This window comes from Lacerta agilis, chromosome 10, assembly GCF_009819535.1.
Source record: "Lacerta agilis isolate rLacAgi1 chromosome 10, rLacAgi1.pri, whole genome shotgun sequence".
Taxonomy (NCBI): domain Eukaryota; kingdom Metazoa; phylum Chordata; class Lepidosauria; order Squamata; family Lacertidae; genus Lacerta; species Lacerta agilis.
The window spans coordinates 46,376,697-46,403,143 of NC_046321.1; the positions used below are offsets into that span (position 1 = coordinate 46,376,697).

At 40.1% G+C, this 26,447-nt stretch overlaps 2 protein-coding genes across 2 annotated transcripts; one reads left to right on the top strand and one right to left on the bottom strand.

The window, feature by feature from the left end:
* Window positions 1-515: 515 nt before the first annotated feature.
* On the bottom strand, window positions 516-5,799 carry ATP23 (ATP23 metallopeptidase and ATP synthase assembly factor homolog). The gene is made up of 6 exons (XM_033161765.1): window positions 5,511-5,799; window positions 4,039-4,084; window positions 3,851-3,932; window positions 2,537-2,674; window positions 1,411-1,494; window positions 516-983 (listed from the first exon to the last, which is right to left on the bottom strand). Exons 1-6 carry the CDS (start codon window positions 5,725-5,727, stop codon window positions 780-782), a joined length of 771 nt encoding a protein of 256 aa, XP_033017656.1. The 5' UTR covers window positions 5,728-5,799; the 3' UTR covers window positions 516-779.
* Window positions 5,800-5,856: 57 nt separating this feature from the next.
* Window positions 5,857-24,743, top strand: RPAP3 (RNA polymerase II associated protein 3). The gene is given in 20 exon segments (XM_033163514.1): window positions 5,857-5,924; window positions 7,899-7,971; window positions 7,973-8,032; window positions 8,603-8,681; window positions 8,684-8,741; window positions 10,871-10,993; window positions 11,919-11,955; window positions 11,957-12,051; window positions 12,514-12,635; window positions 13,516-13,586; window positions 13,673-13,798; window positions 14,723-14,850; window positions 15,939-16,060; window positions 16,855-16,925; window positions 17,044-17,160; window positions 17,736-17,965; window positions 19,304-19,508; window positions 21,147-21,247; window positions 22,740-22,840; window positions 24,122-24,743. Coding segments are annotated over 20 exon segments (2,073 nt in total). The 3' UTR covers window positions 24,208-24,743.
* Window positions 24,744-26,447: the final 1,704 nt, after the last annotated feature.

The following is a 26,447-nucleotide window of genomic DNA, read 5'->3' on the forward strand; positions in this document are numbered from 1 at the left end:
CAGCCATGCCATGCCATGCCATGCCATTCCATTCCCCTTCCCATCTGCTTGCCAGCGTTTTAGCTCTTCATCTCTCAATATTCCATGCCACTTAATTTCTTTAACGGTTATTTGGCGCCCTGCTCCATGCTGCTTCTAAATACCTAGGGTCCTCCCCCCCACAAGACTGTTGGTACCTCCCCATATTTTGGCTATGTAATGGTGGGCACTCTCCTCCGAACTTCCATAATAAAATGTAATACTACATTGTGTGTGTGTGTGTGTGTGTGTGTGTGTGTGTGTGTTTATAGATGAATATATAATTACGTCAACTGTGCATTCTCCATCCTCATAGACCTGGTTTTGGCGATTCCCCCACCATCCCAATACACTATTTTGGTGTATCCCCCCCCACCCAACTTTTTACATTTCATTGTTTCCCAAAGCTTGCTGATACCTGACTTTTTGTGCTGCTTTGTCTACATGAGCAACAGCTGTCACCTATGAGCAGTAGAAATAGAGGGACTGCCAAACCATTAACGAAACAGCATTTATTAAACCAAGGATGAGAACCAAAGCATTTGCAAAATTAATTTCCAGTACAATACTCACATAAACTTTTATGTGTACATTGGGGGGGGGGGGAGGGACTGCTAGACCAATTCGTACACCAAACGAAACACAAAACAGGAATTCGACAACATGAATATTCTTTGTTGTTTGTGGACTTCCAGTTATCTTCACAATTATCTTTTGAAAATTGTCCCCAAATGTTGTAGCTAGAAATGAACAGTTTTTGGCTATAAATTCGCATAGTACCGGTCACGGTTTTGGAAATCTCTATGTGCATATTTAGCATCTGATCTGCTGTGAGGCACTCTGTCAAACGGCTCGTGATCATTGAAACACGATACAAAGACTTCATCCACAGCTTTCTCGGCCATCTCTTTGCTGATGTTCCGAACAGCCAAGATGGAGCGAACAGCTCTGTCTTTTACGCAGGTCTGAGGAAGGTAAGAAAACCGAGGTCAGGACACAGACTGTGAAGTCTAGACAAGTGATACACTTAGTAAAATTGATTTTTACCAATGATAAGCCACAGAAACTGTTTCGAAAGATATTGCTAACTAGAACAAAACGAACAACTGTCAATCTCCCATATTCTCCAGAAACTTGGGAAGAAACCAAGATGCTCAACACAAAAGCCAGTGTCACATTGTTGTGGATGTCTATTAGAAATGCAACTCCTTGAAGAACAGCCAAATAAGGTTGCACCAAATCTGACCAGCAGTAGATTCTAATACTTTGTTATACCTAACAGAACTCCTGTAACTTGAATCTCGGATATCTGAATTTCCAAATTAAACAGGACCTCCTCTGCACTGTGGAAGCCTGGCCCTCCTCTTAATTTACAGGTCACCATCAACTTACCTGCTGATGCTGCTTCAATCCAAATTTAAATCGGGTCATTTCATTTAGGAGGGAGCAATCACCACTAAGATTAGCAGCTCGAATCTATGTAGGGAAACACACCAAAACTAAATAAAGTACTTGGAGAACTGCAACAATTCCTAACATAATTACATGGCTCCCAACAGTTCTCTGGCTAAAATGGCACTAGCTATATGCCAATCAAGACAACAGGCCGTAAGAACATACCGGTATGTGACACAAAGCAAGACTTTGAAAAAGTACTGTTTGTTTACTTGTAAGATTTCTGACCTTGTGACAAATCTGGTTTCCTTTCTCTCCTGTTCCCTGCTACTTCACACTGAGTAAAATATTAAAGGCAGGCTACTTGTTTGAGTTTTCTCATTCATAGTTTTTAAAGCTGCAACAACTAAAATAGGAATACTGGCAAAGGCTTTTCAATCATGTCAGAGATACTGATAATTGATTAGAATTTTACATTTATATTGCTTTAATGTTTTAGCATTGTACACTAGTTATTCTAATTCAAAATGGCACATAAATCCTCATTTTTAGAGTGTTAATTGGAGTAAATTCTTACTAGCACATACACAAAAATCCATTGGGTCAATCAATTTCTGAACTAGTGAAATCACAGAACTGTTATACAGACGCACCTCGGAAGTCGAATGGAATCCATTCCGGAAGTCAATTCGACTTCCAAAACGTTTGGAAACCAAGGCGCGGCTTCCGATTGGCTGCAGGAAGCTCCTGTAGCCAATCGGAACCTGCGTAACCCGCATCAGATGTTCAGGTTCCAAAGAAAGTTCACAAACCAGAACACTCACTTCCGGGTTTGCGGCATTCGGGAACCAAAACGTTTGACTCGCATGGTGTTCGACTTCTGAGATATGACTGTAATGACCCTGTGATCTACTATGTACGTCTATGGAATTTCTAGATGTGACCAGCATGAACAATCCCCATCTTGCCGCTTTTGACAAAAAAAAAAAAAAACAACTTGGAATCAAGGGGAGGGGGGGGGAACCAAGGAAAAAACTAAGAAGAATTGCACTGATAAGTGTATGTTTTGCTTAGATGTTAAATATGTTCTTTATAATAGCAACACTATTAATTTACAACTTACCTCTGAGCAAGCTAAATGCCTGATATTATTGAACCAGTCCACATGTGCACGGCAGTGATCAAAAGCATGGATAAGCTCATGTGCAACCACTCTGTTCATATGAGACTGGTGATGAATATTGTTTTGGCACAGAACAATCTACAAAGGAAATAAGGGGGACATTCAGAAGATAATTTAATCTACAAGTCACAGGCTTTATCCTATTTTAAAGTAAGCCTCAAAAATATACTGAAATTGACAAGTGCAGAACTTTGTGGACAGCCATCCTCTGGTATTTCTCTGGTGGTTGATGGGAAGAGAGTCAAATCTCCTTTCTCACTTCCCTCCCCAAAATATCTTTACTATTATATAATGCAAATGGGGAAGCAATGGTGCAGATTCATCCACACTTATCACACGGCTGTATCAAGGCATGTCAAGAAAGGGAGGAGTACAACATAACTTCTTTATTTCCACCTTTGCTTATATCAAGAATGGGAAACATGCAGCCTGTGGGCCTTATTCGGCCCAACACATGCCTCTGAAGCTTTTCCTCAAGCCACTTGCCCTACAACTGATTTCATATATGACATCAAGTAAGAGCACAGCTACAAAGGAACAACTGGGAACCGAAAATGAGCTTTCATTTGCTACTTTGCAGGTAGGAAATCACTGACAGCACTGATTAGATGACCGGCACTAACAGCAAGCACCAGATGTGTGCATCAAGAGCTTTCCTGTGCAGCCAAGAGGGCTTGCTATCAGTGCTTATCAGCAAGCCCCTTTGAAGGTGTGCTTTCACTGACAGTGTACCTTCCCAGGGGCTCACTGCTCACTCCTGCTTCATGCATTTGAAGACTCATTATGAGTCCAAGCAAATGCATTTTGAGCCCATTCAAGCCACTAATCAGCTGCCAAGATTAAGTCCCAACTGCAGGCGAACAGTCTTCCCTTTCTGTAGAAGGCCTCTAGTTTACCAGGTGAGTCTGCTGCCTATAACAAAAGAAGCCCTTCCACTCCAAGAGGAGTAACTTCTCTGGGAGCAGGGAGTGGGCATGTGGATTTGTATTTACAATTAAGAAGAGGTCTGACTGTTCAAATATTTAATTAAATACTCCACTTGAACTGAATCCTTCTGGCTTGTGCATTCATTTTATTAAGTTACAATAATACTATGGAGGAGAGGGGAGTAAGCATTGATTCAGAGAACTATTAACTCAAAATGTTCAACAGTAAACATCTCATAATTTTCTGCAACTAATTTGTTTTGCTAACTTGTCAAAGCATCAAGTTATCTGATGTTTCCAATGTTGCAACAGATTGCTCCGTACCTACCTGTGATGTTGAAGAATCGAATCCTCCACTGACACACCCATCACACTCTTCACATGAGAAGTGTCGATCTTTGAAAACAGTGCTAAAAGGCCCAAGTACAGGTCAGCTTTTTAGTATTAAAGTCACCTTCAAGTAGGAACACAAATGCAGTAAACATGCAACAAGCTTGGGTCAAAAAAAATTCTTACCAGCCAGTATTCTTCATAGCATCAAGTAGCAGTTTAGCATATGGACCTAGACCAAGCAATGCAGTCATTTATTCTTAAGCACAAAACTTGGGCAGACAAAATGAGCTACTGGTCACATGCTTTAGACCACAAATGGGCAACCTGTAGCCCACATGTGGCCCTTGCAGGCCTTCAGTGTGGCCCATATGGGTGCCCAGCTTTGTAAGATCAGAACTACAGCTGGGTGCATGTCAAAAACTTTAGAATAAGGGCAACGGGAAACGGACAATATGAATGGACTCTCTGCACCCTTACTACAGCAAAAAGACTGTTATTGATGAACTGGGGGAGGGGAACAATGTGGCTCCCTTTAATGACTGGATTGAAGATATGCACAAACTTGCTACACATGAACAAGCTGTATACAAACATAGACTTGCCATGGACAAATTTGACGGTATTTGGAATATTTATTTTTTTATAAATACCGTATTAGATTAAGGTCTGGTTAACTGCAATAACAAGGTTCCCCCTCCTTTTTTGTAATGCACACACACACAAAAATTCTGTTTTGTTTTCTAAATGGGTTCTATTTCTTGTTTCTTCCTTTTTGTGCCTTACTTTGTGCACTTGTACTTTTGTATTTTCCAGTAAAGAATGATATATAGATAGAAAGATATAGATGCACAAACACACATTTGTACCTTGGTTGTCGAACACCTTGGTACTCGTACGTTTTGACTCCCAAACACAGCAAACCCGGAAGTGAGTGTTCCAGTTTGCAAACGTTCTTTGGAGCCCAAAACGCCTGGATCTGCTTCCACGGCTTCTGGTTGAGTGCAGGAAGCTCCTGCAGCCAATTGGAAGCTGTACCTTGGTTTTCGAACATTTTTGGAAGTCGAATGGACTTCTGGAACGGATTTTGTTTGAGAACCAAGGTACAACTGTATGTGTGTGTGTACACACACACACTACTGGTTTACAGTAATAAACTGAATAGGCATGGATAGGCTTGCACAGACCTCTCTTGGGAAAGAGACAGGGGGAAATCTGGGGAATTGTGGTTGTTCTATCAGCCAGCTCTCAGGTCTGCAGCTGCTGTTGCTGAGTACCAGGTCAACTCAGAGTAAGACCTTTCTCATCCATGATCTGATTGTGGACTGCCAATCTCCCCTGCTTGGGCAAGATCCATGAGTGTGTGGTCACGGGCCAGATCCAGACACCCTTGCAGGAAACTGATTTTCTAGATCCATTTCAATTGGGGTTTAGGCCTAGTTTGGGCATGGAAACTCATTTGGCTGCCCTGTATAAGCCCCTAAAGTTTCGGTAAGAAACTCGCCTGCGGTCCAACCCAGCATAGGTGCAAGTAATTGACGGGAGCGTGTTTAGGAGAGAGGGAGGGAGGGAGGGAGGGAGAGAGAGGGGTGGTGGTCGGGAAGGAGCCGCGGCCAGAGACCCTCCTTAAAGAGGGGACGCGGCCTCCAGGCACTTACTGGTTTCCAGGGCGATCTGCAGCATCAGCTGACACCTGTGGTTCCTGGTGAAGACGGCCTTATAGAGCGTGGACTGCTGCTTTTTCCCGCCTCCGCGGCTCCTCTCGGGAAACAGGCCGTACCCGAAGTCGTCGTCTCGCTCTTCGCCGGAGCCGCGGCTCCCCGGATCCTGCGGCTGCTCCGGAGGAGGCATCTCGGAGGAGCCTCCTTCAGCCATTCAAGCGCGTCGGAAAACAGCATGACTCGGGAGGCCTCGCCGGCCACCGTAGGTCACTCACCGTACTGAGAGGCAAAAGCCTCTCTAGGTCGCTCCGCCCCGCCTATTTGGTACCAACGAGATGTGGAGATGGAAAGAGAGAACGGCCTCCCGCTGCTTCTTTTGAACCAATCACCGAACGGAGCGAGGAGGAGGAGGTAAGGCGGAATTGAAGAGGGGAGGGGAAGCCGACGGTATCCATGGCACTAGAGGCCGCAGGCAAACCAAACTGCGCAGGCGCCAGATAAGGCCGAGGGTCCTTTCTATGGTTACCACAGAAAATCCTTTTTTTCGCAAGGGGCGTTTTACGTCACTGCTATTTCGCGCGCGGGATTCTGGGAAAGGAGCGCGGCTCTTGTCCCGTGAAGTGACGGCTGAGGTGCGCGGGAAGGCGGGACCAAACCCCGTGCAGGTGAGGAGGCTGCGGGCGCCGTCGATTGACAGGTGGGGCGGCTGCCTGAGGGAGGGAGTCTCGGGGCCGGCCGGCGGCGAGGGTGGCGGGGACGGCTCCCCTGCGGCAGTCTGAGGGCCGGGGCCTTCGAGAGCCCCCTTGAAACCGGGGGGGGGGGGGAGACACCAAGATTGCGCCATTCTCACGTTCACTGTTCGGTTTGACTCGGAGGTAATTTCCCAGGCAGCGTAGCTGTCGTATCTTTATAACGAACGTGGCCGTGAATTTAGTGAGGGGGGGAACCTCGCCTCCAAGCCTATCCCTGGGGGCCAAGCGCTGTTGCTGAAGACTGAACTGTTACGTGGTCCTGAACACGTGTCTCTGAACACGTGTCTCTGAACACGTGTCTGTTCTATTCCTGTATACAGCAGGAGGGGTGGGGTGGGGTGGGGTGGGAATGACCTCTGCAGTTTGAAAAAGAAAAGAAAAGAAAAGTTTGGTCCAAGGGCACTAATTAATTTACTTGTTGGGCACTGTTTGCCAGAGGAGCTCACCCAAAAAGAATAGGCTACCATGCATGCATTAAAGCAGGGGGAGTATACATTAAAACTTCCTGCCCACCCCAAAAGGCCATATAGGTCATTAAAAGTTTCCTGCTTAAAAAACTCTGTTTTTGGCTGACACCTGAAGATATATAGCAATGGCACCAGGTGAGCCTCTGCAGAGAGAGCAATTCCTTGCCACCGTACAATGATTCATTTTGTTATTTATTTATTTGTTTATTTATTTATTTGAAACATTTCTGCCCCACCCTTCATTGAAATGATACATCACTATAAACTCTGGCCCAAACAACTATGAGCAAAAACAGTAAATAAACGGGACCTGTGGGAATAGGGTTATACCAGTGTTTTTCAACCACTGTTCCGCGGCACACTAGTGTGCCGCGAGATGTTGCCTGGTGTGCCGTGGGAAAAAATTGAAAAATTCAAGAGAATTACTTTATATATAGTCAATATAGGCACAGAGTTAATTTTTTTAACATTTTTCTAATGGTGGTGTGCCTCGTGATTTTTTTCATGAAACAAGTGTGCCTTTGCCCAAAAAAGGTTGAAAAACACTGGGGTATACTATAGGGCAGTATACAAATGATGATGGTGACAGCAAGAGCAGTCAATAACGATGGATCAAAATCTGGCCAGATGGTTGACTTCCCCCACCCTGAAATAAAGGCTTGGTAGCATAGGTGGTTTTTTATTGGCACTGAAAACTCACTGGTGTTGGTATTTTAAGGGACTTTGGCAGTTTTCATCATTTGTAGCTTAGGGAAGAAGAAAAGTGTTGGGAGTACTCAACAAATGCAAGGTGCAATGTAAAAAAGGGGTGGTTTAGTACATGTCTGCCACATGATGGTTTTATTGTGATAGGAAGACACACACACCCCCCCCCCAATTTGCATGTTGGTGGACTGGGCATATGATTAATGGTCTAATTTTCTGTGGCTCTGTATAATTCAGTCTAGTTTCATTATTATTTTTAGTAAGGGGCTTTTAGAATGATAGTAGTCTGCTTTTCCCTACCAAATTTATCATATCATCAGATGACTTTGCTTATTTCAGTACTCAAGCACATCAATACTTTTCTCTATTTTTTTCTTTCCTAATCTAGTATCTGCAAATGCTTGGTAGTAGCCTGACATTTCCCAAAACCTTTGAATTACCAGATGACTTCACCAATAAAGCAATAGAGTACAGCTGCAAATAAGACCTAATGCAGAAGAATTGCAAGATTTTGTGAAAGACTTAGAAAGTTGGGGAAAAGGATATTAAAGAAAAGGATTGCAATTTACGGCAACAGAGCGGAGTTCCAGTTAAGGTAAATTCAGTTATCTGATACTAGAATTGACATGGAATGCTTACAGTAGAAATATGTCCTTTTAAATTTCAAGTGAACCTACAAATAAATCACTTGCATTACTGATGTAGTTTTGGCCATTTTGTGCTTAGCATGTTTTGTTTGGTGGGAAGTCATATACAGGTACCCAGGTTCCTCTTTTACAAAGCAAAAGGAGACTCCATGTAAACTCTGAAACACTTTCAACAAACAATGATGCATAGTGCCATTCTCTTCAAGATAGAATCATATGTAATTCTGCAATTATTCCCAGCTTAAGCAGCTCCCTTGCCATTCACAGCTACTTTTTTCTGAGAGAAGAGACCCCATTGGGGAGCAGGGGAAGAATGGAACTACACACAGCATAGACTCTAGAGATTGGTTAATGGGTTTCCATTAAATACCTGGGTGCGTCTTCATTTAGTGCATTTGGGAATATACCATCCTCAGCAATGGCTAATAAGTCCTACTTGTGTACTATGGGAACTAGAACAGGACAAATCTATTTATTAAGTTTTCTGATAGTGAATAGCAACCTTTTCTGATTTATAGGATTTACCACCAATTCGAAATGAAGCTTATAAGAAAAAGAAGAAAAACAAAGTTAAAGCCATCTGTAAGAAAACTACTGAAGAAATAAAAAGAACAAGATAAAATCTTACGATTATGAGGCATGGGGGAAGCTTGATGTGTAAGCTGAATCTAGTTATTAAAATGCTAGGAAAAATACAGAGTTTTGTTTTGTGGGATGTAAGTATGTAGCATTAAGCATTCTATGAAATTTTAAAAATACAATTACAAATTCAAACTTTTTTTAAAAAAAATTACACCTTTATCTTACTTAGGAAGAGCCCAGGGCAATGTACAGCAACCATGTGAACAAAATATGTTAAAAGAACCATAAACATATATACAATTTTTTTTAAAAAAAAACTTGTAGCAAATCATTAAAACGGAAATACATGTGTTGCTCAAGAGAACACCTCTTATTTGTAAAACTGGAAAGGCCTAGGCAAATGTAACTGTTTTGTTTGATATCTGAAGCCCAGCATGGGAAACATTGGAAAAATCATTCCAGATTCAGGGACCTACCATAGCGAATGCCCTGTTGCACATCTCTTCATCCTAAATATTGTTGGGGACCTCAAGCAGAGCCCCAAGATCTGTATTTCATCACTACTTTGAATCAAGTCTGGCATTATACAAGTGGCCAAGAGCTTTTAGGATAGGTGATCCCATCTTACTGGCTTAGTCAATAATCTGGCAATCATATCCTTCACTAGCTGTAGCTTCTGGACCCTTTTCAAGGGTAGCATTGCAGTAATCCAAATGGGAAGTCACTAGAACATTGGTTACCGTGACTAGGTGGCATTTAAACAAAGCTCAAAAACCTCCAAAGGTTCAACTTTAGAATATTATAGTTTATTCGTGAAACATATTGTCTGTATGTTTATTAGACTGTACAGTCATGTTACGGCCGCTGCGGGTTGCGTTAGGCACAGGTTACGAACGTGCCGAACCGGAAGTACCGGAACGGGTTACTTCCGGGTTCGGCGGTTCGCGCAGCGCGCAGACGCGCGAAAATGACATCACGCATGCGCATAAGCACTGAATCTCGTTGCGTACATGCGCAGACGCGACACTTCATGATGCGTTCTGCTCATGATGCGAACGGGGCTCCGAACGGAATCCCGTTCGCATCCAGAGGTACCACTGTAGTCTAATTCATGAGATAATTAAGATGGACATAGATTAATTACATTTCTGATCTGTACTTATCCAATTAAATGAATAGACGTTGCTCAGGAGCACTGTTCTCCAGATTACATTCTTGTACTGTAGCCTAAGATTTCAGCTGAAGTAAAATTTCAACAAAGAACAGATAGATTACAAGGAAGTGTGTTTCTGGGTTGTCCTAGGGCAGGCATGGCCTTGGTCCTCCGCTGTTTTGGGACTACAACTCCCATCATCCCTAGCTAACAGGACCAGTCGTCAGGATGATGGGAAGTGTCATCCCAAAACAGCTGGAGGGCCAATTTTGGCAATGTCTGTCCTAGGGCATTCTATACACTTTAGAAAAATGTTGTAGGGTTTCTAGTTGTAACATGACGCTCCGACTTTCAACAAGGGTGGGTATGTCGGAGGGGTCTACTTTCATGTAAAGCATTTATTGCACATTTAGTGAGCACATTGTGAGAGGAAGATACAGTAAGTGTTTAATATGGGGAAGTAATCCAAAATATGACATCACTCCTTTTCCCGCACTCTGAAGTGGTACAGACCCAAATTCTACCACCTCATTCGGTATATGTATAAACAGGCTGTCAATTATATAACAGTCAGTAGAACTAAATTAGCTGAAGTATTCAGGCTTTAATTGACTTGTGATTTTTTAAAAAAATACTTCCCAGAAATTCATTTCTAACATTTTTTTTCTGAAATGGCTTTGGGCAGAAAAGTTGTACTTTCAGAAGCAGTTACTTCATATTGTGATATTACTTTAGCTCTGATAACGGAAATCTTTATTTAAAAAGTGAAACTACTGTTTGCTTTAGCTGTCTGGATAGGAGTTTGGTGAAATACGTGGATGAATGTTAGTGATATAACTGATATTTAATAAAATAAAAAATAAAAAATTCCTTCCAGTAGCGCCTTAGAGACCAACTAAGTTTGTTATTGGTATGAGCTTTCGTGTGCATGCACACTCTTCAGATACACATTTAATATATTTAGTAAGACATTCACTGTTTTTTACTACTTTATTTATTCATCCTTTGATTTTTTTTAATTTGTAATTTTCTTCAAATGTGTGTCATTTCAGGATAAGATACTTGAAGAACTTGATAAGGAAGATAGCACCCATGATTCATTGTCTCTAGAGTCAGATTCTGAAGAAGATGGAATACACATAGACACAGAAAAAGCTCTGCTGAGAAAGAAAAGGTTATTTTGGTCTTTCAGAATGAGAGACACTTTTGTTTTCTCCTAACACCCTTTGGGATGCACCTTCAGATTAAACCTTGAAAACCAAGAGATTAACTCCAGACATTTTTGAAATATTTTACCATGACTCATCTTCCTTATCTAATTATTTTAAGACATGTATGGGCAGCAATGGTGATTTGATTCCTTTGTTTGTATATTGATGATCTTGAGATAGGCAGTTCAGAATTGTGGTACTGTATATTCTGGCGTATAAGACTACTTTTTTAATCCAGAAAATCTTCTCAAAAGTCGGGGGTCGTCCTATACGCCGGGTGGAGAATCTGCAGTCGAGTATACTTCAAACTCTATATTTTAACTGGAAAAGTTGGGGATCATCTTATATGCCCAGTCGTCTTATACGCTGGAAAATACGGTATTTACTTACGTGAAACCATGTCCCATTTTCTGTAAAAACAACAACAAGGAACCCCAACCTGGTAAAACCTAAGATGTTTTGGAAAATTGGTAACAGTCATACTCTTCTATCCTGCTCAACTCCACCTCCCATACAGGTTGTGTGATCAAAAGTGAGGTCTGAAACTGTTAGAATTTGTGGTTATGGAAGTCATTTCTAAACAGAAGTGTGAATTGGGGCTAGAGAGATTATGAATATGTGCCATCTTCCCAAAAATTTATTACATTATTTTTGCATTTACATTCCTTTCCTCATTTTATCTTCAAAATAATGCATGGTGTAGGTTGGATGCAAGTGAGTCTTGCTAAGCTCTTTTTCAAGGTTCCATCTGAATAGGGTTTAACCTTGGCCACAAAATTACTGAAAGCGGGCAAACACAATTCTCAAGATACAAGAAAAGTAAAAAAAATAATGGGGGATCAATTTGAAGTATATTCACATCATTGATCATTATATTTTGTTTAACAGGGGCAATAATTATTTTAAACAAGGAAATTATGATGCCTGCAATTGAATGTTACACAAAAGGAATGAATGCAGATCCTTACAACCCTGTTTTTTGCCCACAAACAGATCATCTGCTTTTTTCCCGACTGAAAAGGTAAGGCTTGATTTGGATACTTTGGTATTTCAGAATTCCAGCCCCCCACCCCCTCTTCTTTTTCAGTAGTCTTGTTTCAGTTTAAACCTGTCAATGCTCAACCAAATCACTTTGCCATTTGATAGATTAATTAACAAGAAAATGGAAACGTAGTGCCCTTGTCAGAAGCTGGTTGATGCTCAGCACCCTGAAAGTGAAGAGGCAAACATTTCTGAAGTCCCGTTTTATGAGCATGACTCCTGAAGGGGTGGTAGGAAGCATTGGAGTCACGTGTTCTGGCTGCCTTGTCAGACAGTGGGGGACAGAAGATACTGAAGGGTATATATAGCTCACTGTCTTCATCAATTCAGCACCAGTGCAACTTTAGAAGTTTCATACCCACATTTCTGTGAATTGCATGGTTTCTGTTTGCATGCTTTTAAGGACATGCATTTGGGATACAAACCTACCATATTGTTACAGGTATTCTGTGGCTGAATCTGATTGTAACTTAGCACTTGCGCTAAACAAAAATTATACAAAGGCTTATGCCAGAAGAGGAGCAGCTCGCTTTGCTTTGCAAAATTTTGACGGTGCTAAAGAAGGTATGTTGGATTTTTTGTTTCTGTATTTAATAGTCATTCCTTTTGGCTCTCCAGACATTGCTCAGCCACAACTCGTTTCATCCCAGGCCATTAACCATGCTTGCTGGGGCTGATGGGAGTTGTAGTTCAGCAACATATGCAGAACCAAAGGTTCCCCTCATGCCTGCTCTAGATAAATAACTTTCTGATTTATGGATTGACCTAGTGGTTTGGCCATATACCAATTTCAGCATTAATTTTCAATTTGCCCTGTCTCTGAAGCATGCATAGAAGAGTTCAGCCAATTAATTAATATACAGCATCCTGAGAATCTTCTCAATTGAACAAGATTCTGGGAAACACCCATATATTATTAATTTTAAGTAAAATATGCTGTATCTCAAATTTCACTGGACATTATTGGTTTGTACAATCTCAGAAGAGACTTATTATTATATTTATTCCCCTTAAATTTTCATATTTCCATGCCCTAATTCTGGGAAAGTAACAATAATGTCTTAGATTCATGTTTGTTGAAGTTGAAAATTGCCCAGGGTGAAACATAATTACAAACTGTTAGAGAATAACAGTGTTCTGAAATGTGATGAGATCTGTTTTCAGTCTTCCCTCAAAATGATGTCTAGAGACTGTGGTACCTATTGATGAAGTATAAATGTGTTTGGTGTTATCTTCTAGTTTATGTAGTTGGGTAATAATGCTAGTAAACTTTTGGGAGGTTACTTTGAGAACTATTTACTTACTTGTTTTGCTTTTTAATTGAGGTATTTCAGTGCATTTCCTATACAAGAAGCACTGCTGATATGATTAGCAAGCCCTAGCTTACATTTTTAAAGGTTCATGCTTTTCTCCCTATTAATGTATTTTTATGTCCTGCTGTCAGATTACGAAAAGGTTTTGGAGTTGGATTCAGACAACTTTGAAGCAAAAACCGAACTTAGGAAAATCGAACAGGTAAATAATTTAAATTTGCCCAATGAACATGATTTTATTTTTGCCATGTAGTATAAATGTTTTGCACATCTTACGTCTTATATTAGGCTCTCCTGTCAAAAGAAGGCTTCCAAACTGAAGAACCAGATGTCTTTACCAACATTGAAATAACAGAACAGAAACAAACTGAGGAGGAGCAGCTAAAGCAAAAGGCTATGGCAGAAAAAGATTTGGTAAATAGAACATATAATGTTTAAGATAGTTGTGGGAGTTGTGGTGGAATTTTATAGTGGTTCAGAATTCATTGCACTGTGCAAGTCTTTTTGCACAGTTCTGCACCATGCAGAACTGGAACCCATGTTTGTGACAAATGGAATAAGTGTCTAGTGTTTAGTTAGTTGTGTGGTTTCGTTAAAGCAACCAAGTATTAAAACACTGGCTTTACATTATTCTGATGTAGTTCCAACCCTGGCCCAGCTGCTATATGATTGTATTATGTTGCCATATGCCAGACATTCTGAAATCTGCATTGCTGTCTGAAAAAGCATACCCTATTGTAAGGTCCTTGGTCAGTTGCTCATGACAAACCAAGCAAAACTCCGACCTTTTTTTAGTGACTTTATTTTGCATGCTATGTACAGTGCAGAGCTTAAAAGTTCATGTCTGTATCAAACGGCGTCAGAATCCGGGAATGGCCCTTCCGGTTCCGACCCCAACAAAAGAGTTTCAGTATACGAAAACCCCGTTCCATCCTTTCGCTCACCCCTCAACGCCTTTGGGGTGACGGAAATTGCGTGCCTCCATCATCGCCCCTTGAGCTAGGGGAGTGCAGGGTCTCTCTAGCATCCTCAGAGCCTCGACCCTCCATCCCCTGAGACCCATGCCCCTCCCCGCTGGAAGCCTCGCTGCTCCCTCCGCTGCCAGAGGAGGTGCTGCTGGTCAGGTGGGGCCGGGGCTCTCTGTAGCATCCCAAGAGCCCTTCCACCACTTTGCGCTCCGCCGGGGACAGTTCCCTGACACCTATCACGCTTCTATTCCCTTTCACATGCAGGAGTGTGTGAGATATTGAATAAAGTCTTAATTTTTGAAGTGTTGCTCACTTGTATGAAGATGCAATTGTTGATGTATACACTGTTTCTCTTCCCCAAATACCACAGGGAAATGGCTATTTCAAAGAAGGGAAATATGAAATAGCAATAGAATGCTACACACGTGGAATAGCAGCAGATGGCACCAATGCGCTTCTTCCAGCCAACAGAGCTATGGCCTACCTGAAAATTCAAAAGTGTGTGCTCTTGAACTTGCAATTCCGCATGATCTGCGTATTTTCTTAGCATTTAAATCAATTCTGTCTTTTGAAATCTTTTAAAAAATACAACTTCATAAGCAAAGCTTTTTACTAATTGCACTCTCATCGACATCTATTAAAAGCTATCATAATTAATTTTCAAAAACATACACCATAATAACACAAACAGGACAACACAACATTTTGTTCCCACAAGAACATTTTGTTCCCACAGTGAAGATTATGTCATAGCTGGGTTGGTCTAATGCTGTTTTGCACTTCACCAAACTAATTTGATAATGTTTTTTGGTGTGAAATTTAAACTTGTGTACATAAGCAAGTAACTAACGTAAGCACTACTTTCATATATTACGAATGACTTAATGGAGGAATTCAGAGCTGCGATCTCATGACCCATTCTCATTGCATTTTATTCAAGTTTTAATATTCAACCAGTGAAGTAGAATAAAGTATTGCTTTAGAGCAGGGCTTTCCGAACTCTGTCGCAACACATTAGTGTGTCGGCTGCAGTGTGTAGGTGTGTCACGTGAACACTCCCCTCCTCCCGGGGCTGGAAAGGGGTTAGTTTAGCCTCTGGTTTGCTAGTAAAAATGAATTACTGTGTTGTGATGCATGTCTAAAAAGTGTTTCATCAACATGAAAAGTTTGGAAAGCTCTGCTTTAGAGAAGTTATTCTGTTTCAGATTGAGACTGTAGCTGTTACATTGTCAAGACCAGAGAGCAACTCTGCTATAAGTTGATACACTTACTCTTTGCAACATATTCAACTAAATGTTTTTGAACTTTCCAAATAACAGTCATCCAAAGCTTAAAATTTAGGCAGCATATTGGCTTTTAATCCAAGCACTTCTTTAATGTAATCACATTGAGAAATGTCTGTTCAGCAATAGAGATAGAATTACACAGCTTCTAGTAGCATATAATTCTCATATTTTCTCATATGTGACATAGGTGTGCAAACTTTGGTCAGAATATGTTGTTGTGACTGTAGACTGTAAGAAACAATATCTGATGGGGTCTGCACTGCTAAGTAATCCTTTTAAATGTTTTCTCTTGGTGATGAGATATGAAGAGGCAGAGGAAGATTGTACTCAAGCTGTATTACTAGATTCCTCCTACTCAAAAGCTTATGCCAGAAGAGGAACTGCGAGAGCTGCACTGGGAAAGCTAAAAGAAGCTATGCAAGGTGGGATTTTTAATGGATATGTGCTTGATGTTATCTTTTGATGAAGTTTTTGCTCAATCATAATTTCTCAGTGCAACAGCCCCAGTCCACCAACAGCAATCCAGTAAGATAGCACAAAGCTTGGACAGAAAGCAACTGGGTTTTTTTAACACCTAAGATTTTCTGAGCTCCATGTTTGCCTAATATAGTTGGGCCACTGTAAGGGGGCACATGGATGTGCTCCTACCGCTTAATCTTTGCCCAGGGAATAGCACTGAAACTTAATTTATTTCCATAAGGAGACTCTCGCATTGAAGGAGATGTGGCAGAATCTGGGCCCTGTCTAAATTGCTAATGTGAGAATCTAATCAATTTGGTATTTGAAATTGGGCCTTGCATCCTGCTTCATTGGAGTCAAGGCTGTACTGCTGATTAAAAGAAGTAAAGCTATTTTGCACTGAAAGAGAGCATGAAAATTGCTTAGTTCCCATTTCCTTGCTATTGCTCTGAGTGCAAAATTTCATTCACAGTAGCTTACATTTTAATAAATAACGACCATTAGTTACTGTTATTGCATTTCAGTAGTTCATTAATAATTAGATACTTGAGCATGCCATAGTCATGGAAATCACATTTATTATAGTGGGGAAAGTCTTCTTTGGGAGACCAGTTGGATTCAGTGGGACTTCCAAATGGTTAACGTTTGATAATGGATCATGTCTTAACAATTGCAGATAAATACATGTAAATTAAGTGTTAAAACTAATTATCGTTACATGACATTAAATTTGTGTTTCTTGATGTAAATTCATCAGATTTTGAAACTGTTTTGAAGCTGGAACCTGGAAATAAGCAAGCAGTAAATGAAATAATGAAACTTAAGAATGTAAGTGTGTTTGTACTTCAGTATCTCCCTAGTTACTTCCTTAAATTACTTTAAGATTATTTTTCTGAGTTATAAATCATTCAGATTTTCATGGATGTTATTTACTAATCTTTTAAAGGAATCAATTGCAAAAGGGCTGTGGATGGGCACGGAATGCCCTGGACTATCACAAAAGGAAACAGAAGCACAAAATCTAGTGAAACCCATTGATAAACCCTTGCATCTTAGATCAAAAGTAAGTACAAATGATGAGGGTATCAGGTGTTTTTACCCTGAGATAAGGTTAGTGTGCGCAGGGCAAACTTGTGCGGGCTTGAAGTGTTGTAAAGAAGAGGATCAAATTGTTCAGGAAGGGAAGTTATAGGCAGGATGTTTGCTGGTATGAAATCAAGAGAAATTTTCACAAAGGTAGAGGTGCGAGAGGAGAGAATAGTGCACCCTAAGTAGTTTACACGAATCTGAATGGAGAGCCATATCTCTGTCTAGTGGCATAAGAGAGGAAGATACAAAGAGGATTTAAAAATAAAAAATTTAGAAGGTATGGTCTTGTAAATACTGCCATACACATTTGGGATGAGATCAATGATAGGAGGCAAATTCTGTTGCTGTTTGTGTGTACTAAAAGGGTGAGTGTGTCTTTCTGTGATGGCCTACAAAAGTTTTATGCCACAAACAACTCTTAATATTTAATTTGCCATTGGGATTTCTTATTTGCTATGACAGGCACAGGTACTGTTTGAGAATGCACCCAGTTCACAGGTATGTTAAAACTGCTGTAACTAACTCCCTGCATGGTTCTGTTCTGTTTAGAAACCCTTGAGAAGAGTAATCATTGAAGAAGTGGATGATGAGATTCTGACTGCAAATTTGGTGGCTACCCCCAATCTGCAACCTAATCAGTCTGTTTCTGCAAGTGTGGAAACAACACATACCTCAGCATCTGCACAGAATCCAAGCAAAGATGATTTTTCTTCTTCAGCTGATACTCCCAAAGCAAAGCTGTTGAAAATAGAAGAAATTGGAGATTCTGTAACCATAGAGTAAGTACTGATTTTAGTATTAAATATAAACTAGTGGTTTGTTTTGCTCCAAACAAACAAATATGTTCATGATAAACTACCGGTATTAACTATTACTTACTATGAGTTGTGAATTGACCCATATTGTAATGGGGGTAGGAGGCCTGATGAACGGAATAAACAAATGGGAACTTTGGTAATGATTTTAATCAGCTCTTTTAGTTACATATAGGTTAGGATAATTTTAGCTCAAGACAGTTGATGCTAAAAATCATGATGGCTTAACAGGGTGTATGTCCTTTTGAATGAATCTTAAAAGTAAAACTGCTGTACAAGGCTATTTTTCGGTCTAATACACTTATGTAAGTACACAAATGGAAGAGTTTATAACTTTCCCCTCATATATTTTAGGAAACACTATACTGTATTCAGTGGTGTCCAAACCTTTTTCAAAGAGGGCCAGATTTGTTGAAGTGAAGGCCAACCAATGTTGTTGATCTTTTTTTAGGTTTGAAGTTGTTGACCTTTTTAGGATTTCCCCCCAAAGTTGTTGAGCTTCTATTAGGATTGAAGTTGTTGAGGTTTTTTTAGGATTTTACCCCAGGAAATAAACTGTGTGGGCCGATTAGGCCCCCAAAACGGACTTTGGACATGCCTGCTATATATGGTATACAGAATCATTTTGTTCTTGTAGCAAAGTTCCAACCCTTGAATATAAGCCAAATGGAATGACAGATAGATTACAGGAGAGCAAATGGCTACACTGTAATCAGTGTTGAGAGGGCTAGTACATTTGACTTTTTTTTTTCTTTCACGTTATGAAATTATAGGGAAAGGCCTTTACTTTTGTAGTTGTGAAATTCCCCTTTGATGTTTATAATATGCCGAGCGCTATGGGCTTAAAGAATTGTTGTTTCTTACCACTTTTTTCCTCAGCAAATTAAATGTACCGTTAAATATTTTTGAAATATTTGGTGGCATTAGCATTTGGTATTAGTAAATCTCTAGTTCTGAACTTTTATATTCATAACCACTTTGTTGCATGATTCCATTATGACACACCTTCTGTAAGGAGGCTCCCTTGGTGCTGATGTTCTCTTTTAGGTGTCAGGTGCAAGAAAACCTTTCTATTCACTTCGGCATTTAAGTTTTAGGAATTTTAAATGTTTTACTGATGGTTCTGTTTTTTCTGCCAATTATTGTTAACATGTGTCTTATTGTTGGGACCCTTTAATTGTGTGAATCACTCTGGAACCAATTTTGAAGATTGTTTTGAATAAATATAACCATGTTTGTAAAACCTGTCTCCAAATAGAGGCTAGGTAATCATCCACATCATGTCTGCCTTAAATGTTTTAGACGTGCCAGCAAAAATACCATGAAAGAGAAATCATCATCTACCTCTCAGTCTTGTGCTATGAAAAAACAAACTGAGACAGAAAAACAACACTTCTTCCCCGCATTTACATTCCCTGTGCCTCCAGTTCCTGTGAATTCTTTTCAAGCTGGAATCAGATTTCAGAAAATTAAAAGGTTACCCAATCAATTATATGCATACTTGAAGGTAAGTTTATTCATGGCTAAGTATGGCTTCTACCAAGTTGTGTAACTTTACAGTGCAGTCTCTCTTAACACCTTCCTTTAGGGTAAAGCAATTTCCAACTTGTGATTTATTTAGTTTATTTCATTGCATATTTGTTGTTGTTGTCGTCCATGAATAGTACCTTTAGGGAAAGTTTTTTCCTATTGAAGCTTCAGGGACGTGTTGAGCAGCCTCACTGTCTCAGTCAGTTCATGCAAGCCGTCTCCAAAGCCAATTCCATCGTGTCCAGCGTGGGCATCTCATACAGGGTTTTGGGGGGTAATAGCAAGAGGAGAGGGGAGCTCCAGTGCTGGCTGTGCAGCCTCACATTTATTTAGGGATTTGGAATGGCCTTCATCTCCTCACCTGCAGCCCTAAAACCATCATAGGTGCTTCATTTGAGTGCTGACACTCCACTTGGCTCCAGGACTCAACCTTCCACTGTAGTATAGAACCAAGCGTGTTCCCTTTCCCTGTGATCTCTGTAGCCCTTGTGCTAAGCTAAAGAGAAGGTAGAATGAAGCTCCTGCAGTTCCTTAAAATGGATCTGGGTAGAATTGAATTGGACACCCATCTTCCACTTAGCAATCTTGGACTGAAAGGAAGCAGGAAGTCAGCTGCCTCCTTTCCTTCAACAAAACTCAGCCCCTGCTGCTCTCTTCTGCTAATATTTGCTGGCAATGTGCATGCCCCCCCCTCTCTCTCTCTCTCCTCTCTCTCTGTGTGTGTGTGTGTGTGTGTGTGTGTAAAATCACAGGTAAACAGTACTTTTGGAGGGGAAAGACAGGATTTCTTATGTAACTTGGGGAGTTCTCCCCATCTGTAGAATTGCATGCATCAGCTGTAGTATTGAGAGTGCTATTAAACTGCATATATGTCCATGGGGTCACGAAGAGTCGGACACGACTGAACGACTGAACAACAACAACAATTTGTAGAGCTATCTGTGGGATAGGAGTCTTAAATCCCTTAATCTTCAGAGAACTCTTTCCACATCAGCAAGACAGCAGAAGATCCTCTGACCATATGTTGATTACCTTGAATCCTGCTCTTCCTCCAAGGACCTTAGGTTCTCTCTCCCCCCCCCCCATTTTTTATTATAACCCTTTGAAGTAGGTAAAGCTTAGAGAGAGCAGCTGGCCCGAGGTGCTTGCTGCCGAGCTAAGCAGCAGACTGTGAATCCTAGGTCTCCCCTGTCACAGTCTCTGTACACTGTCACAGGATATTACAGCATGTTCCAGGCCACACATTCCATTCATACTGTCCCTGGGAGCCTCACTGTCACTTCATGAGAACTGAGAGACCTTGAGAACAAATCCAAAATTCCCTGTTGCTGCCCAGTATGGGGAGAGTGGCAGTCTGTATTAAAAGAAGCAAGCTGTACATCAAGGAGGCGTGTTCCACCATTACTGTCACTCTCATTGGAGAACCATGATAAACTCCCAAGGAAATCCATTGTTCCATGGAACAGTTTGGAAACTGCTGGTATAATAAAACATTTTAATTGATTTGATTTCTTTCCAGTCAAGCTTTTGTTTGTATAGGCACTGTGCAAGAAGATGAATTCTGATAGTGTGTAATGCCTGCTTTGTTCTTGTTTTTTCTTTTGTTTTCTCAAAGCAAATTGATCCTTCACTTTATCCTAATCTGTTCCAAAAAATCCTTGGATCCAGATGTATTTAGCCAATTTTGAAAATTCTACAGGATTTTATGCTGGGTAAGTTTTTCAGTTCATGGATTTTTAGATGGTAAATTGAACAGCTGGACTCGTTTCCTGACTCAAAAGCAATTTTCCTGTTTTCCAGAGCATATTCTGGCTGCTTGTTGTTCTGCCTGATACTAGCTATATGCCAGTACTTGGAATTAGTGTCACTTGAATAATCTGTAAGAGAAATGATATTTTACCAAAGCAATTTTGGGGAAAGTAAGAAAAAATCAGCAGCAAAGTGTTGCTTAGAGCTGGAACACTTCAATGCTTACCTTTCAGAATATTTGGATGAAAATCCAGAGTTGACACACATACAATGGGCAATAAATATGGGCACCTTAACAATTGTTCCTTCACTTATTTCTGACATCATACCAAGCCTCTGAAGAGTGGCGCAAAGTCTAACGTGAGACTGTCCTGTCTTTCCATCCATGTAACTTGAGTGCAGAGGAAGCATCTCATTGTTGACTTTGGAGGCACAGCACAATGTCACAAAGTCAGCACCTTCTTCCCAGGTTCCAGGTTAATGGGAAATGCAGTGTCTGGTTTTGCACTGTGCTCTTAAGACACTCAGAATGTCTCTGAAGCATAGTGTGAAGATCAAAACAAGATTATACAAATCCTCTGTATGTGCCAGAGATAATGACTGTACCAAGGCTAGTTAAAATTTGTGGAACTTTGTCACCATGGTTGCTCAGTTTTTCTTAGGCAGCTGCTTATGCATAAGACGGGTGGTTCGTTTCAAGTGAAATCAATACTCTAGAATATCTTGACCTGCCTCAAAAGATTCTAACGGTGATGCCAAGAACTGAGCTTTGAGTCATATATAATCAAAGCATGTCCCCCTACCACTGAGCAGTACAACCTTGTAAGTCGTTTTGATGTGCTTATGAGAAGGCACAGCATGTGTATTACTATTAGTATTATTAGTAAGACCCTGTATTAATGCTGCACACACGGAAAGGGGAGTTGAAGGAGTGCTGGCAAGATAACATCAAGTTCATCAGGAACAAGGAAATGAGGACTAGATGTCTATCAATTTAATGTAATGTTGGTAGGAGGCAAGTACACAAAATACATCCATTATCATGAAAACAGTGTGGAATGATGTTCAGCATGGGAAACTTTCCTTATGCAAAATGATTGCTGCTATGCTACTTTGAACAAAATGAAATACCACAGTTGCACCTTAAACGAGAGCAGTTTCAGCTTATTTTATACAAAATATTCTGATTTTGGATGCCCATAGGAACATAAATTCATTAAGTTGCTTTTTCTGGATATTACCTGATTATCAGATTATTGGCAATCATATCTGATTTGCAGCTTGTTGTAGTATTTGTTTATATAAATTGGTTTTTAATACTTGACTAATTTTATCCATGCATTCAGTTTTTCACTTTTTACTTGAATTTGATAATGCCATATACCGGTACCTGGCATGAAATTATCCAATCAAAAGGAAGTTGTTTATAGGTGTATGTTAATGTTTCCCTCTCACACAGGAAAGAAGAACCTTCACTCATCTTAGAAATTCTGCAGAAGCTGTCCGAATCAAAAAGATTTGATATGGCAGTAATGTTTATGTCTAATTCAGAGAAAAAAGGTAAATAAAATGCAACCATGGGTAACTAATAGAATCTAGTAGTTGGTAGGTTTAGAGATAGGCATGCTAATTGCACAGTTTGGGTACCGCAACAAAATCCTGAAAGTGTTGTTTCACTTTAAAAAAAATTAAAAAGAAAGATATTCAATCCAGCATCATTGGTTTGAGAAAATAATTTTCATCACCTGCTCCACCCCCACCCCCCAGCAAAACCTAAAACCAAAATTAGGTCGCTTGGGCTTCTGGTGCTGTTGTTGGGTTAGTATAAAATGGAAATGGAAAGTGTCTTGATTTTCTCTCTCTGCAGAAATTTAAAGATCCTGCTAATATTTAACAACCCAATATAAATAAAATATTGCAAATTGGGTCCCAAAGTACAATGTTGCACTTCTTTCTTCTGGAGCTTAAAAAACAATTGTTGCATCAGAGGCAGGAGTTCCTGATTCAACCTGTGTCTTACTTCATGTGCAAAATTTATTTTCTCTTAAGTTTAGAACATTTTAGAAGTGCAACCAGTCTTTATGCAAGTCTGTGGAATACAAGTGCTAAGTTGGTCTCATAGGTGGTCAGAGTGAGACAGTTGGAAGTAGTTTTAGCTTTGCTGCAATCTAAGAGATATGAGGGGGCGGGCAGTATTAGGTATTAGAAATCCAAACCAGTCACCTCTGACCTGCAGTATTAACAGTGAATTCTGCTGCAGGGCCCCCATAGCAGTGTACTACATGATTGTTATAGTCTACTCTCTCAGCCCACTTGGCAACATGGCGAATAAAAGCAGTGGTTTACAGTCGTACCTTCAAAAAGGTACTGATTGGCTGGCAGCTCCTGCAGCCAATCAGAAGCCCTGTCGGACGTTCGGGTTCCAAAAGAACGTTCGCAAACCAAAACAATCACTTCCGGGTTTGCAGCATTCGGAAGCCAAAACGTCCGAGTTCCAGGGCGTTCGCAATCCAAAGCACAACTGTATACTATAGCATTGTTTGTTTGCTACTCTTAGCTTTTGCCTAGCTTACAGTAATACCTGTGGACAACATTGTAAACTACTCAGAGAAATGGATTTAAAAGTAACAAAGCAGCACACAGCCTGCTTTTCTCCTCTCTGCACCTCTGCCTTTGTTAGCCTGCCCTGCAGTTTATAAAGAACATTTTGAAGCCTCCCAGACTGTGACAGCGCTGCGCTTCTCTTCACCGGTCACTTGCCAGGCAGTCTAATGCAGGAAATATATGTATATGAGCTGATTAAAAGGCTTAAGAAATGTACTAATCTCTCTTTTCTTATAGCTGCACATTCGTTATTTGGTCATTTGGAGCAGTCGGGATTGAAAGACTCTTCGGTTAAACTGCTCAAGACAAGATATGGTATTTAAGACAAATACCTTTTTGTGTCTGCATAGAAGGACAGCTGATTCTGCACCGTTTTGGAAAGACACTTGCCTTCAGATGATCGGCGAGACTCCCATCTAGGAGGATTCAAAGTACCACGTGCGCATGAGGATTGTTTGGTCCCCCCATGCCGGATCACATGTTTCTTTGGAAAGTCCCCGCACTTTCAATAGTATGTTTCCTGGGTAGGGAAAAGAGAGGAAAGGCTTGTTTTACATTTACTGCTCCATGCACTGTGTTTTGGAGCCAAGCCTGCGAAAGAAAAGCATTTATGTGGAAAAGGTAAAGGTGTGTGATCTTCCAGTCTAGCAGCGTACCTCATAAGATTTAGCACGACGGAACCTATTTTAAACTGGGGTTTCCCACCCTCCCTTTGATCATATTGTAGAATCAAGGCTGACATTGAGTTGTTAAAATATTTTTTAAATTTTGCGTTGTACGTATTAATTTGCTGTTTTAAAAATAATTCTGTATTTCTGTTCTTAACAATAAACAGATGTTTAATTCCAGGATTCTGAAACTGTTGTGTATGATTACTAATTTCAATGTTGATACCTCTTGTCAGATTTTTCAGGTACAGATGAGTGAAAATCTGATTATATTTTTCAACCAATTGCCACCTTGCCTCACTTTCTCCCCATTTCACTTACTAACAAAGAACATTTTTCTCCTAAGGATTCATCAATCATCGTTTTGCTTTGTCGGTCTCTTCTTTCTGAGACTATATGTAATATATTGCATGGGTTAATCACCCTTTTACCTGTAACCCTTTTACCAGTTCAAACACCCACCCTTACTTATTAAGAGTTTAAAACTGGTTATTTTGCATTTCACTGGTGTTAGTTACTGCAATCAAATGAAAGATGGATATTTCTGTATATTCTTCAATAATGTTAAGCGTATTCATGATCCTAGATAGCGGTCAATTAAACATTTTGACAAAAGCATTATATAAACACACTATTTTTTTCTTGACACATTTGTTTTATGACATCTGCTCATTAAAAAAATAATTACCAAGGTCTTGCTACATTGATTTCTAACCTATCCACTTGAATCAGGTTCAAGTCTAAAAATAAAGCACATTACATATTGTAGCCTGAATGAATTGTAACAAAGTTCAAAGCCTTTTAAAAACACATTTGGCCATCTAAAGTCAGCCAAAAAGAGCAGGTTCTGGAAAAAAAGCCCTGCTACTCAGGCTGAGAGTCCATTTACTTCAGCATCCTCATCATTTTCCCCACATTTCCAGGTGTGCAATAAGGTGCATCTAGGAGACCAACATTTGGGGCATTAAGACAGTAGACCTTGCGTTGCCCCTAACATAATGCATTATTCTTCAGACAACAACTGGATGGAAATTGGTCCCTGTGAAAATAAATGTTTGGCATCCTGGTATTCAAAATTCTAAACCTACAGCAGTTAAGCAAGTAAATAGCAACAGGCCATTAAAAATAAATCATTCATCACAGAGAATACAGGTTTTATAGGTAGAACAAATGAATTTGTTTTCATTGCCGTTTTGTAGACATTGCACGCTGTACCGTATCCTCTAGAACAGTAATTTTTAGACTATTTAGCATGTGTCTCAAATGCTACAATGAGCATCAGTTAAACTAATGCTGAAAAATGAGCACTTACGACCAAATTATTGGGAATTTTTCAATAAAACTATCTCTTCAATTGAGCAAAAGTGGCTTGATATTCAAAATCACAGCTGTTCGTTTCATTTAAATGTTGGCTGGCTGTAAATATGAATTCATATTTGAAAATGCCAGCCCTATAATTTAGTAAATGCTTAAGTAGACAACCTATCCCTGGAATAGAGAACAGGACATTAATTGTCCCTTGGTTCATATGGACACTAGTTTAATTTGAACTGTTCCAAGAGATGTCATGAGAGACCCAAATTCCGATTTGCTTAGACTGTATTTTTGTCTTTGCTGACAAACAATAATGAGTGTTTGGTTTGACTTTCTTCCAGGTTATCCAGGTCCAATAAAATCAGCAAGAATGTTTGTTATTAATCCCAATTGCCTTGGCATATTATAACCTTGAGGTCTGGTTTTTAAAGACAATTCATACTTGTTATCTTCTGCAGAACTCCATCACTGAATTGATCTTGAACGTTAAAAAAAAAAAAAAACTAATTCTGTTCTATCTTGATTAGACCAAAGACTCAAACTACCTCTGACCATGGAAGCAGAGCAGACTAGTTTGGGAA

Bases quoted from the DNA above. Each gene is read 5' to 3' on its own strand.
- ATP23 (XM_033161765.1), bottom strand. From the start codon at position 5,727: ATGGCTGAAGGAGGCTCCTCCGAGATGCCTCCTCCGGAGCAGCCGCAG. The intron at 4,085-5,510 runs GTAAGTGCCTGG...TGCTTGGTCTAG, and splicing joins GCAGATCGCCCTGGAAACCA to GTCCATATGCTAAACTGCTA. The intron at 3,933-4,038 runs GTAAGAATTTTT...TGGGCCTTTTAG, and splicing joins GCTATGAAGAATACTGGCTG to CACTGTTTTCAAAGATCGAC.